The sequence below is a fragment of the Hakea prostrata genome, chromosome 8 (genome assembly GCF_041222555.1).
Source record: "Hakea prostrata isolate BN-2017 chromosome 8, UWA_Hpros_2, whole genome shotgun sequence".
NCBI classification, from domain to species: Eukaryota; Viridiplantae; Streptophyta; class Magnoliopsida; order Proteales; family Proteaceae; genus Hakea; species Hakea prostrata.
In genome coordinates this window covers 27,415,138-27,429,571 of record NC_142607.1, presented here as the reverse complement: position 1 = coordinate 27,429,571, position 14,434 = coordinate 27,415,138, and the positions used below count along the sequence as shown (strand labels likewise).

Genomic DNA, 14,434 nt, shown 5'->3' with positions numbered 1-14,434 from the left:
GTTTCTGTCAATCAACCATACCTTTTGCCCTAATTTGGTATATAAATGACAAAAGGTCGCCAAAAAAATTTCCTTGACAAAAGAACAGACGAAAAATCAGTGAGAAATCAACAAATCAGATATTTCACTGATTTTTCCTACTATGATTATAACAAAGTTCTTATCAAGGAATGACCTCTCGTTGGGATTCACCGGTTCGCCACCTAGAGAACCAGGCGAACCGGCGAAATCTCGTTCAAAGAGATTTTGCCGATATTTACCTAGGCTGAAAGGTTCCCTGCAAATCTGCTATTCTGCTACTCATGGAACGTTTTCCCTATATTTCTGCAACTGCTTTTGTTCTTCCGTGCTTCCAAGACTGTCCAAGCGCCATCACGACTCGGAAGTTCTTTCATTCTTTGTGTCCCTTCTAGAATTTGAATATCTTCGTTTTTGTTCTTGTTTTCATTCTTATTTGTTATCGCCTCACACGACGAATTCCCATTAGAAATATCCGATTATCGTTTCTTGTGTCTTACTTTCTTCGCTTCTTCATATTCTCACCCTTGAGATCTCTTTCAGAAGGTAAATCCTTCCTCTCCGTCCACCTTTTTTGGCTAAACATTAATTGAAACTCGCTGGTTTATTGTGCCCTAGTTGGGTCTCCAACTGCGGCGGTGCTAAATAGCACTGCTGCTGCTACTACTTTTCTTTTGTTTCTTTCTCTCTTTCTTTCTTCTTCTTCTCCTTCAACGATCCGGCGATTTTCGCTGATTCGCCGGAAAATCGTCATTAAAAAATTTAATTTCGTTTCACCCCCGAGTTTCGGTTTGCCAAGGGGTGAAATCACCGAAATTCGGCAATATTTTCGCCGAATTTCAGTGATAAAATGTTCCAAGGTTGTTTAGATTGTCAAATTCCATGAATATCCCTTTCTAATATCTACTTAAACCTATGTGGCACCCGACTTTTGCTTTGAGAATTAGCACAACTACAATTTAATGTTGCGTCAAAACTATTTCTTGAAGCAGAAATTTTCATAAATTTTAATTTGTTTTTCAAAAATCACCTGAAATTAAACAAAATCACCTTTATTTAATTTCACCGAACGGTTATCAGCTGATTTTTTTGTTTCTCAAAGTAAAAAAACACAAGACTGTTTTTCTGTAGGCTATCAAACAGGTCCCGAGACAACAAGCTCTGTTTCTCATTAAGTACAACACCAACTAGAAAAGATACCACAGGGACCAGCGCTAATGGGTGAGGGGTCAAAGCATACTGCAAAAGACAAGGTTACCATTGCTAATCTGGATGAAGTGGTAAAAATGAATGACAATATCCATATTTCTCTGAATTACTTGCAAACTTATAGAAACAGCTGGGTAAAGCTAACAGAACTCCACAAAGTACGGTAAAAAGTCAACACCAGAATCACAACATACAAACTCAATCTCTGAAAGAACTGACATAAGCATGTTCACAAAGTAAACTATCTCTATGAAGATAGTCTTTTCAAATTAAAATACAGAAGTTATTTCTTTGGTAAACATACAGAACTTATTATTACTACACTAAACCTGCGGTGATCAAGGAAGATAAGAGATAGTGCTGCTCTTTAAGTAGATGATCCCATTTAAGTAGTGAGGATTGGAGGCAGATAGTCAGATTTGGCACCAAGAATGCGAGCCTTAGTGTCTGGGAAGTGTTCCACACCTGGAAATTCGGTGACAGTCCCATCATTAGCAATTGCAACTGGGTAGCTGAGAAGATGACCTGGTAAATCACGATCCAGAGAATCACTGGAGTAAATATCCCAATACTTCTCAGCAATCTTGTTCACCTTTTGCACGCATTGCAGATTCTCAGGCTGGAGGAATGAATCATCAAGCATGCCAAGATGCTCATACCATAATGCCATCCGGAAGCCATGGATCTGACCTCTAGCTGGCTCCCTCCTGGCTAGATGATATGGTTGGTATGCTCCCATGGCTATCTCAGAGTCCCTAGCACCATCCATTGACCTCTGGTTGATATTTGCAGAACCGATGATTATGTATTCATCATCAACTGCAAGAACCAAAGCATGAGTGGAGTAAGAATTCAGCATCAAATTTTATCCAAATGAATACCACAGAACTGCCAGAGTGAGACATATTAGACAATTGAAATGCTATGACAGATCGTACACGTCTAGGAGAGAAATCTAGGATTCCTGTGAACCTGCATTTTCAACTAGACAGATTGTACATGTAACAACTCATTTTTCCAGTTCCCAACTAATATCCGTCCAACCAAAAATTAAAGCATAATCATTTTACAACTATCTAAGGGTACAAACCAGGCAAAGAGTTAATGAATTTGCAACAGCAATAAGTTAGGGATTCGCAAACAGTTCTGCAAGTAAGGTGTGCAAAGAGATGCATTTTTCTGCATGTAAGGGTGTGCACAACACATGCACCTTTTATTTTCTTTTATATTTGGCTGTGTGCAAGAACATACCTATCATCATCTTAGCATGAACATATATCATGAAACGCCGTGCTTCCTGAGCTCTGCTGTAATCTGAATCTGACTCTGGTTGTTCTGAAGGTTCATATTCACCACTCTTCTTCATCTCTCTATTCCCAAGGCAAAAGAATGTCAAATAGTCCTTGGGGTTTGCCTCAATCCCCTTGGCATGAAGGGCCTGAATTACATCAGTATACATCATTTCCATTGTCCTCCTCTGCCAATCTAAGATTGCCAGTACTGATCCACTCTCTGGAATCCCTTCTGGCCACATAGGGACCACAACATAGACAGTAAACCTCTCCCCTGCTTCAATCTTACTGACAATCTTAAGTGAGAGTTCCTTCGGAATAAGATGCAAGGCACCAATATCCTCAACCTTGATGTCATCTGCCTTCCAACCAAATGAGCTTCCAAGGAAATATTGATTTTCAATATAAATGAAGTCCTTCGCTCGTCTAATGGCATTTATATAAGCATCCTGGATACTTCGATCAATGATGTTGTCCTTTCCACTGACAAGCCCAGCACGGGCTGCATCCTCTGGTGTTTCAGGGAAACCAAAGGCAGCACCGCCATCAATGGAGCGAAATAACTGGACATTCCACGATTCATGGTCTTCTGCAAACATAACTGGAGATGGCGGAATAATAATGTCACTGAGGTCCCTGAGCTGAACAAGCAAGTCCTTCCCACCTTGCTTTCGCCACCTCTGCTCAAAATTGTACAGGACATCCCAGGCTACAGGTCCTTCTAGCCGGCAATGGATATCATGCCAAGGCTCCCTAGGGCCACCTTTATTGATTGAAGCACCAGCAAAGTTGGGCTGATGGAAATCATCATGGTGGACCGTGTCCAAGGTTCTAAAAAGGGAATGGAACTGTGTATCATACCTTCCATCACAAAGATCTATACCACCAACAAAACTCACGATGCGCCTCTGCTCTGAAGCTCCACTGGGCAATGAAGCATCCACCACCACAATCTTCTGGTGATGAGTGAACATTGTTGAAATCTCCAAGTCTTGAACAATGCTCCCCCCATCATCAGGATTACGAGGGCACAAGACACAGTGAACATCAGTGTCATGGAAGAACTCAGCAGTTTCTTGGTCATGGGTGGCCATCAAGCCATCCTTCTTTAGCAAACCAACAGATGTCCTATCATCCCAGACAAGCATTAGGACCCGCACACCTTCACTAGCCTTCTTCTTGAGCAGCTCACCCAGGGTAATATCTCCTCCAGGCTTTGGCCTCGCCGAGTCCCTGATCAAGGTTATCTGGGTATACACTGACCACCCAGTTATATAAATCAAGTGCTTCGCGTTGGTGATTGCATCAAATACATCCTCCCAGCATCTATGGGGTTCATAGTAGTTGCCTCCAGAGAGAGGTATTTTTGGGATAAAGTTGTCTGGGACATGGGAATCTTGGTAGAGAGATACCCTACATCCCTGTCTCTGTGTGAAGAATGTGTAAGGGACACCAGGGTATTTGGCACTTCTGACACCCTTAGCCCAGTTACGATCTTTTGTAATATCAAAAAACTGCAGCTTCACATGTATCTTTGGGCCTCCATGTATAGGATTGTGGTCTTCATCCAATATCTCAACCCATCTATCCACTTCTTCCCCATCTAAGATATCCTCCACGGGTACATAAGCTCTTCCAATTAGTTCTGCCCCAATGGGCTTATCATCTTTGACAGTGAAGATAACATTAGAAGCCATATGGCCACAGTATATATGAAAAGACTCATACCACCTGGGATTGACAGATTCATTTTCAAGCAGTCTAGTTCGGCCAACTCTAGCTTTTTCCAGATCGATTGTTGCATAAAGTTTGCTGGCTCCTTTTCCAACACCAATAGTCTCCTCAATTCCCTCCATAAGCTGCAAGTAGAAATTCGCTGATGATAAGAATAAATTAGAAAAGTAGAAATAAACACTATTACTTACTTTTATTGACTAGAATGTCAAATTGACAACCCTTCTAAAACATTCCAAACTTAAGAGCAACATTTCAGGTAGTTGAAGGCCATCATACGATTCCTCGCATTATAATTTTCCAAATGCAAATATAAAAGCCTATACAATGTCTAGAAACAAAGCCACTGGGGATCACATCATAAAACAAAGATAATACATAAACAACATCAGGCTGCCACTGGGGATAAAACTAAAAGTGGAAACTGTGCAAGACTCAATCTAACATCCAGAACCAGCCTTCAAGAGAGCAGATCCTAAAACCAGAAAGAGAAATTGAGATATTGGTCCCATTTTCTCGATATGCAAGTCACAGATACCAGAGACATCCAAATGCAGAGTCTGAGAAGGCCAGCTGGGGTGGGCTGCAGTGAGGGAAGATTAGAAGGATAGGAAGAAGAAGAAGAAGAAGATTGAGAAGGGGAACATACACTCATGCTAGATTTCTCCAACAAACTGCAATATTCAAATTCTGAAAATTCTCATGCAATTACATAATAAATAGGCAGTAAGCATTGTCTCAAAAATAGAAACTTCTCTGGAATAGAACTAGCTGAAATAGGAAACTATCATACTAGGTTACTGCAGAGAAAAGGAAACAACTTATGTGATATTCCACATAATCTACCCAAATACTTAAAATGAAAAAATACTAATATTTTATTACTCATATTACTAATTCCAGCCTTTTTCCAGACACCCCAATCTGGTTTAGGCCTAGCCCTTGGTCTGGGTTTCCAAAGTGGATCATGTTGGTCCAGCCAAGCCAAGGCTACTGCATCACATCGTTCCAACATACATCACTTTACCTCCTAAACTGTTTTTACATGGTAGTGAGTGAAAAAGATCTGCACACATCTCATACAGATATATACATTGACAGACTGTAATTTTCAAGAAAGTGAAGTATTGTCAAGACTAACAACCTTTGGGTTGGCAAGTCAAGCCACAATAGACAATTATATTTTGTATTGAAGTACACAATGAAGCTGCTATGTGGAAAGGACATCTTTGCATGTTAACTCCCATAGTGTTTACATTGGTAGGAAACAAGAAAAAGGAAAAACAATAAATAAATAAAATGGATCAACAACCATTTATGTAACAAGACACAAAATGTTCTTTAAGTACCCCATGGCATTAACAACCCCCCACCCCACCCAAAAAAAAAAGGTTATCCATTATCATACCATCTCAGTTGTTTCATAAGATCTAATTTATATTAGTCCTTAATATAAACATTGCAATAACCTAACATTTATGCACTTGTGACGGTTGAAGTATCCAAAAATAACATAGAAGCTTCAGAAATTGAGATTTCACTGACCAGAACTTAAAAGAAGCTAAGAAACATAGGGATTCAAAACAAGACATGTATGCAAATAGAAACTTTTGCAGCACTGTACATTGAAATGTAGCTTTGGATTTATAAGCTTCACATGAAAATACCGTTGTTTTCCAGTTATTGCAATTTTATAAACATAATCAGTCATATTGATAACTTGATAGTTTTATGAGTGTGAACAAGAAAACACATAATCAGTTCAGAAGTAAAAAAGGAAAAATTTAGAGGTAACTGATGGCCTACAATTCATGATATTGTGAGATTTATTAGTGCAATCATCTTCCAGAATATCGCTAGTCCAGCTTTGTTACAATAAAATGTAATCAGTACAGCCAGTTCACCATTAAAAGACTAAACAATTAGAATTTGTCTGATAAAAAATTTGAAACCAAACAAATTTTTGCAGGTTTTTCATCTATTTGATTTATTTCATCGAAAATTAACTTCAGAAGCAATCAAACTAACGACCATATCCATAAAAGTATGTAAATAAAAAACCGATGATGCAATCAAATTAATTAGGAATAAAGGAAGAAAGAGACAGGGGGTAAGCTCTGTATCGTCTGTTCCAAAAAGAAGCAACTGCAATTAACGATCAATCACTGGTTTAAAATTTAACTGACCAATAAAAAGCCAGTAAAAATGTACCAAATGATCCTAGAGAACTGCAAATCACAAATTCCACGGCAAACTTTCAACCGAAAAAAAGAAATAAAGAGAGAGTGAATGCCCAAATCAAAGGTTCAAAGTTGAGAATTCTTGAAGTGAGATTTTCTTTTTGCAATTTAAAGTAACTTTCACATCATAATACCTTCCTGAAGATCTTGGGGCCACCTCTATGATGCAACCGATCAATCTCAAAGATCGTGGCATGAAGAGTCCCATGAAGCAGAATCTGTGCCATTACTAAATTCTGCAACAGAATCAAACTTAATCGATAAAAAGCGCCACAACAGCCCTGTAAGACAGTTCAGATGATCTATACGAAAGAAAATAGACTATTAGCAGAATAATATCACACGAACTTCTATAGACTAAAAAGGATCTAGATCTCAGTACCCAAGCTAGATCAAGCAAACCCCCTGCAGAAACTATCTCAAGTGACTTGAACTAGTCGAAACAGCTCAAGATCGGTTCTTTTTACACTGATTAACACTTCAACAATCAGTCTAGTGCCGCGACAGATCCTCAGATCTTTGCTTGGAAAGATAGATTCAGAGCTTAGACCTACACCAACGAAACAGAGACACAACGAAATGAACTAAAAACAAGAGATCAGCATCGATCCAGAAGGAAAGTGAAGAAAGGAAATGATTTTTCTAAGCAGAAGAAGTCGTACTGGTGCAAAGGGTCGACAGTTAAAATAGTGAATTGAGGTCTAAGGAAACGGGAGAGACGAGATTTTGAAATCGGCGACGAAGAAAAATAATTCGATTTTTTTTGGGTAAACCAAAAAAATAAGTAATAATAATTAGATGCTTCAGATCCGCGGATAAGAAATCCAAGTTCCGCGGTACTTTTAGCATTAAACCGAAAGAAAGAAGAAAAAAAAACAACTTTAGACACTGACCACCTTTTTGTTGGTAAAGGATAAAGGGTTTTTTTTTTTTTTTTTTTTTTTTTTTAAGAGTTTAATTGCATTGATCACTTACATGAATCAAATAGAGTTGAGGAATTCGTGCCATATAAGGTTCAAGAGCGCTTCGTGGCCTTTTTACCACCTTTTTGTTGGTAAAGGATAAAGGGTTTTTTTTTTTTTTCTTTTTTTAAGAGTTTAATTGCATTGATCACTTACATGAATCAAATAGAGTTGAGGAATTCGTGCCATATAAGGTTCAAGAGCGCTTCGTGGCCTTTTTATGCTCATGTTGGAGTTAGTTCATAATGCGTCCAAAATCTGCTCAACTCTTATATCTCTTGTGGATGATCTCAAACAAACAACAAACGATGGATCACGTTAGATTTGTTGGGACACTTCCAAGATCAGGGTCCGAGAGCGGTTAGAACATTCAAATTGATCCTTCATGTTCATCTAAACATGGATCACTTATTTTTATTCCATTCCTATGGTTTGTACTCACTTACATACATTCCACGAGGAAACACCATTACTACTGGATCAAAGTTGTCCGTAAGATTGGGTGCAAATCGGGATTGGGAGTCCACCTCCAACTCGGTGTTGGAAGGAAGCTATCGCCATGAGAGCTGGTTGTTTTCCTTTAAGGGGGGGAAAAACGGGCAAAAAAAACACCCCCCCCCCCCCTATGCTTAGCTCCTCCGGTGGAGGATATTAGGAGTTATGCTCATCTTTCCTCTCGTGCTCATTCTGTTTGTTCCAAGGCTACCAGCTTGAGGGCCTCCGTGCCTAGCTTCGGGTTGCATTTCTTTCGATCATAAAAATCAATAGGGCTCAAGAGCGCTCGCTTGAGTTTAGAGCAAAGGAATGAATACGAATATTGAGAATACGATTCATATTGTATGTGTCCTCTCCCTACCTTGTGAGTAGGTGATGTCTTATATAGTGTATACCTTCGAATCTCCTTTGTTGGATGTATTTGAGCCTTCTTCGGATAGCCGTCAGATCTTAACGAATAGATCCGTTAATGATAGATCCGTTTATGGTTAGGCTAATAGATAACTCCTTTGTTAATATGATCGTTGTATGGTAGTTATCCATATAATCACGATCAGTATCTCCCGCAAGTGTTGTTAACCGTCTCCTTGACGATTCTTCCACTCCGATTATCACGGATTTGGGCATGCTTGTTGACTGAGTTAGTTTACTTCCTCAGCAAGCTATCTTTTGAACTCGGCCCACTCGAAAGTGAGTCGGTTCCTTTCTTCCCGACTGGGGTCGAGGGTCGGACCCGGTTCGATTATAATTTCTCCGTATCACGAGCCCCCCAGACCAAGCGTTCAGGCAATTCTGAAGGCTTGGTTTTGAGCTTGACTCGTCTGTTGAAAGAGGGCTTTGTATAATCTTCGGCTTATTAAATGTCGTATCGCATTTAATGGGGCTGCATTGCTTTTTCCTCAAGCTTCGTGAATGTCTTCACTTTTTGTGGGGGTGATGCCACACGTCATTTGCAGCCGAAATCATCATTGCTCACGAAATCGAAACGACTGTTTCTCAAAACGCCTATTCTGATTTGTCTGTTCAAGCTTTTGAAACATTTTCAAATCACGATCGTTGAAGCTGAATTCATCTTGACCATACACGTCCTCGATCATCCATGTGACTGCTTAAAAGCGGTTCGTTGTCTTCGTATGTTTCATTCTTTTTGTCTAGAATTTTGAAACTTCATCGTCTTCCTCGCGCTATAACAATCTTCTCGCTTTTAGGCTTTCTGCTTCGATGAATCAGTAAGTTTACTAACTCCTTTGTACCCTTTACTTATTGTCTCGATCTTTTACTTTCATCTCCGCTTTCTTTTTGTTAAAAACCACAACCAGACCTTTATAGTAATGGAAGGTGGTAGGGTTTCTTCTGAAATTCCTTCTGAACATAGTGCCAGTAAGGGTGACTCTGGTGGCGAGGCCTTTGCTTCTGTCCCTCTCGAACAATCAGATAGTGACAAGAAAACCTTAACTGCTCTTTGGCGCGACTTCAAAGAAGTAAGCCAACAAAAAAAAGCAGAAGGAAGTGTTGAAGTTCCTTCTGCGCCTCTTGAGTCTGGACCATCCCGAACTCCTAGAGTGATTGCAGAATCTTCTGGGCAGTCCAAACAACCTAGTCGGTCTAAGGACGAACTTGGTGTTCCTTCCTCCTATACTGAAGAAGGCCTCCCTTCAGACCTCTAAAGTTTCGACTTTCCTTCTTCATACCATCTTAGAGCCCCCAATCCTGATGAGAGGGTGAATTCGAACCTTCCCGATGAGTTCTCCATGTATATAGATACTATGGAAAGTGGAGTTTGTTTTCCCTTCTTCCATACTTTGTTTTCCGCCATTTTAAATCACTGAGAGATTTGTCCTGGAATGCTCCTTCCCAATAGCTGGCGTCTCATCGTCGGCTTTTTGGGCTTATGCTTCGAACTCGGTATCACACCTTCTCTCCCTCTTTTTATACATTTTCATGTTCTGTCTCTTTCCAACCCTTCGGGTTGGGTTTTCTTTCCAAGCGCAACAAGGTTGAGCTTGAATGGTCGGACAGCATCCTCGCCAGGGGAACATGTCCTTCCAATCACAAAGGATGGCGCAAATGGTATTTCTTTTGCCGAGCGCCTCGATCAGACCTTAACTTCCCGATCACCTGGAAGCTACTCACTTCATATTCTGAGGGTAACCGGGTCCCTCAACTATCCAAGGAAGACAAAGCAGCTATCAGGAAGATCAAGTCAATTCCATGGTATCAAGAGATACATGGTTATGAGATGGAATACACCCCAATTCTTCAGTATTAGGGACTAGCTCATTGTGAGCTTTCTAACTGTCATGTTTATCTTTTTTGAGTATACTGCAGCCTTATTCAACTTTCTGACTTTTGTCCTTCTTTGCAGTGCCTCCAAGAATTAAACCAGAGAACCTTCGGGTTAAAGCTGCCAAAGCCGTTGTGACTGCAGAGCAATGGTCTCCTCGGGCACTGACTACAGACCAGGTGGCTTCTATGCCTCCCCTAGACCCTTCCTATAAGGGTATAAGAAATTTGAGGCCAATAGTTGAGGCCTTGGGGGGAGGAAAGAGACCGACGGGGGAAGAGGTCAAAGTTCCTTCCCCCGCTCAAACCAAAAGGAAGCATGACTCGGCCGATGCTTCTGCCCCGAAGAAATCCAAAAGGAACAAAGATTCTGAGGAGGTCTTCGTTCCACAATGGTCGCTGGTGGTATCGGATCGGGTCACGCAAGACCATAAGAAGGCTACCGAGTGGAGCTCTCTCGGCTTGATGCCGGCCGATCGCCAAGCCTTTGAAACCCTGCATGACGACTCTCTCATTCGTCTCTCCATAAGGTACTTTTTTTCTTGGTCTTTTGCCACTTGCTTTGTTATCCCTCTTGGGATTTTTGATAATTTGCCTGCTTTCTTAGGAATGTTGTGCTGAGCTTCTACCAACACATGGAGGCTTTAAGCCGAGTTGGACGTAGCGGCTCCTTGCTACAGGCTTATGAAGAGCAGTTGGCGACGGCCAATTCTGAGGTGGACCGGCTGAAGAAAGAAGCTGAAGTGTTGAAGGAGGAGAATAACAAGGTCAGCTCTTTGAAAAAAGATCTTGACTTGTCAATTAGTCTTGCTGTCGCTGCGGAGCGTGAGGCTAAGAAGTAGAAAATGCTTGCTATCGAGAGTACTGACAAACTTGTGTTTCAGGGCGACGAGAATGAATGTCTGAAGAAGATGGTAGTTGCCAGCAAACCCAAACATCTTTCTATAGATCTTCGGAGGGACTGCATTCGGAAGTATCTGAACAGCGTCCCCTTCAATGATCTGATGACTCCGTTCAACCTTCAAGCTTACCGAGCGGGGCAGAATGACGTCTGGAAGGCTATCCTTGAGGCAAATCCTTCTTTTGACACAACTCCCTTCCAGAGTGTTTGCCATAAAGAAGTCTTCGAGAAGCTTGAGCTGCCCTTGCCCGACTGGGCTCTGAAAGAAGAGGACCCTATTCCGGCGGATCCAAATATTGAGGAGTATCTTAATGATTCGCCACCTCTTCTTGAAGAACCTCATAAGCCTGCTTCAGACAAGGATCCTTCGGCCAAACCTGTTCAAGAACAATAGGAAGTTATCTCTTTTTTTTTTTTTTTTTTTTTCCGTAAGGGTTGGCCCCCCATGGCCTTTTCACAATGGAATTAATGTCTGCTTCCCTTTTCTTAAACTCTATCACCAATGATCTAGTAGTAATTCCTCATAGCGTACTTAGAGAATTTACTTCTTTTCCCTTCTTATAATAATGTTCGGGAATGAACTAAGCTTTTTCTGAAATAACCTCGTACCTTAGTTGAAGATGACGCTCGGGACATCAGAGGGATACACTCGGGAGCATTGGAATACATCCCAATCTTTGAGTTGATTTGGTTCAAACAGAACCCTTTATGACGCTTGGCGCATTTCTTTCCCTAATGCTCCCTCTTTATGACGATGCCCAAATGTTTCCTCGTATTCGCGTACAAATTGTCCTTCCCAAGAAATTGGAAATACACTCTTTATTTAATACTAGTGTGACGGTTGGTATTTGGCAATATCCTCGTATCAGGTGCATGATGCTCCACGTGGAAACTTGGGATGAGCTCAGTTTTTAAGTTTTGAATTTGAAGCGTCGTTATCTCCTAACCGTTGATCTTGCATTTTTTAGAAATTCGAAACGTCCCTTCTGTTTTCACCCTTGATCTGCTTGGGTTTTCAACCGTCATGTCACTCCCTGAGGCTATTTAATTCCCTCAGGCGTGCTTCATCTTTGTCTTCGCTATCTGCAAGTCGTTCTTGTCTTCACCATTTGCAAAGTAGTGTTTTGCCTTTGCTGCCTCTGTACTCTTATCCTCTAACGATACCTTGATCAGAACCTGAACAAGTGAGTTTCTTCTCTGTTATTTAGTTTTAACATGAACTATTTCTTCTCCCTGAGTAATCTCCAAAGTAGTGTACTTGGGGTTTACTTATTCCGGAAGTTCTCTACTGGATATCCTTCGCTTCATCTGTACTTCAGAAATCTAGGGTTTTCCCTTTTCTTCTTTATTTTTGGCTGATCTCTCGTACTGACGATGCTTACTTTTCCTTTGTAGTGCCTCCAAGAGTTAACTTGGATAATGTTAGGGAGAAATCTTTCAAGAAGACTGCTCCAATGCTGACAAAGGTTGTTCCACACGAGGAGATTGTTGTTGGTGAATCTTCTAAAGTTCGATTCCTACAGCCTTCCGCTAGTGCTTCTCTCACGTCTCCCTCCATCATGGAGACCGTTCGGCCTCCTAAGGAGGATGTGGCTCCTTCGATCATCGCTCGGGCTCCCGAAGTTGCGTTTGGTGCCTCATTGGCATCTTCCTCCAACCCTCCAACAATTGTGAGGGTTCTTGATGAGGCCGAGGGTGCTGCTTCTAGAAAGCGTCCTTGGTTTGATGATGAGGTGTACATGCCTTCCTGGTCGCTGAGGAGGTCTGACTTGGTGACGGGCAATTTTGACAAGGCACTAGAATGGTGCACTTCTATTCAGATGCCCTCCAAGAGCAGAGCCCTCTCTGCGGTCCCGGATAGGGATTTTGTAAAGTCCCTAGTGATGTAAGTTTCTCTTCATTGCTTTTCGTTTTGAAGATTTTTTGCTCTTGACTAACTCTTGAAGTGTTGCAGGAGCCTTGCTGGTAACTTCCACATTTAGGTAGAAGCAGCTTTTAGACTCAGTAAACTGAGTAATGATCTTTCTAAGCTCCGAGAAGAATCCAGAGCCAAGGATGCTGAGATTGCTCGTCTTGGAGACAAAGCTTGGGAGGTTGCCCAAGTGAAGAATTCTAAAAACGAGCAACTTCGTTTGGATTTGGATGGTGCTAGGGAGAGAATCCGAAAGCTGGAGTGGGAAGTTGAGAAGCTTTCAGCAAGGGCGAAAGGGTCTGAAGCTGCACCTACGCCTCAAAGGCAAGCTGTTACCCTTCTGCCTGAGTCCCTTCCGACTGATGTTCGCAGGGCTTGCATCTTCAAATATTTGCAGAGTAAGCCATTTGACATGCTGTACACTTATAATTTGTAGGCATATCGGGATGGTGAGAATGAGGTTGGGAATCGATACTAAGGAGAAATCCTTATTTCAACACTGTAAAATCCAGCTGTTACCTAACCTTGACCCGACCCGTTCATTGTTGTGTTTATAGGTCCAAAGACCCGAAGTGGTGGTAGGAGGGACTTATGGTCCCTACTGGTTGATGACGTAATGTCGGAACTCCAGTTTATGGACATTGATGATGCTGCTCCTTCCTTGAGTACATTACCAGTGTTAAGTTAGAATCTGCATACTGATGAAGAGTGAGACAGTTGAGATATCAAACGGACTCCGGTGCAAAATCCAAAGGTACTCCCTAAAACGAGACCTCTTGAGTGAACTGTAGGAGAAAACCCCATGCAATTTGACCTTGTATAGCCCTCCAAGTCCGCACCTAAAGTTGCTGAACTATTCTCTAAAATCCTGCAGAAATATGTTTTGGTCGATACTATTGGTCGATACTATCGACCAAATGTATCAACCAACAAGTTTTCTGAACCCAGATTTAAAGATTCTTGGAATATTCTTTTCTAATTATTTATTCCTCGAGACTGGAGCCCTATTCTCGCATTTTTAACATCTGGGAACGTGGGAGAGCCTCCCAAGAACTCCTCCTTGGTAGTGGTGAAGCATCTTCTTCATCAATCGTTGCCAACCACTCCTTCCTACTTTCTTGTTCCACTTTAACGGTATGACTCTCTCTCTCTCCTAATCACTTTCTCACTCATCTTTTCTCTATTTTACTGTTGGGACCATGGCCCAGGTACTGCAACCTTGCATACACCTTGCCATGAACCTTCTAAACCCCATACAATGATGTTTTCACCGATATGACTATGATTGATTCACCTCATGATCATTAACTACACATTTCCATGGTTTATTGCTTACCAACTTGCTTTATTTACCAAAACTGAGATGAAGCTCATGATTAACCTAATCT

General features: G+C 41.3%; 1 protein-coding gene across 2 annotated transcripts; it reads right to left on the bottom strand.

Annotated features, from left to right (window-relative positions):
- Positions 1–1,455: 1,455 nt before the first annotated feature.
- On the bottom strand, positions 1,456–7,294 carry LOC149007488 (phospholipase D alpha 1). 2 transcript variants are annotated; one of them, XM_089165173.1, is made up of 4 exons: positions 6,876–7,294; positions 6,628–6,795; positions 2,479–4,378; positions 1,456–2,046 (listed from the first exon to the last, which is right to left on the bottom strand). In XM_089165173.1, the coding sequence occupies exons 2-4, from the start codon at positions 6,718–6,720 to the stop codon at positions 1,613–1,615; spliced, it is 2,427 nt and encodes an 808-aa protein (XP_089021299.1). In that variant the 5' UTR covers positions 6,721–6,795; positions 6,876–7,294; the 3' UTR covers positions 1,456–1,612. The 2 variants fall into 2 exon arrangements, with proteins under 2 accessions (XP_089021299.1, XP_089021298.1); XM_089165172.1 differs by having other exon boundaries at positions 6,628–6,729; positions 6,876–7,293.
- Positions 7,295–14,434: the final 7,140 nt, after the last annotated feature.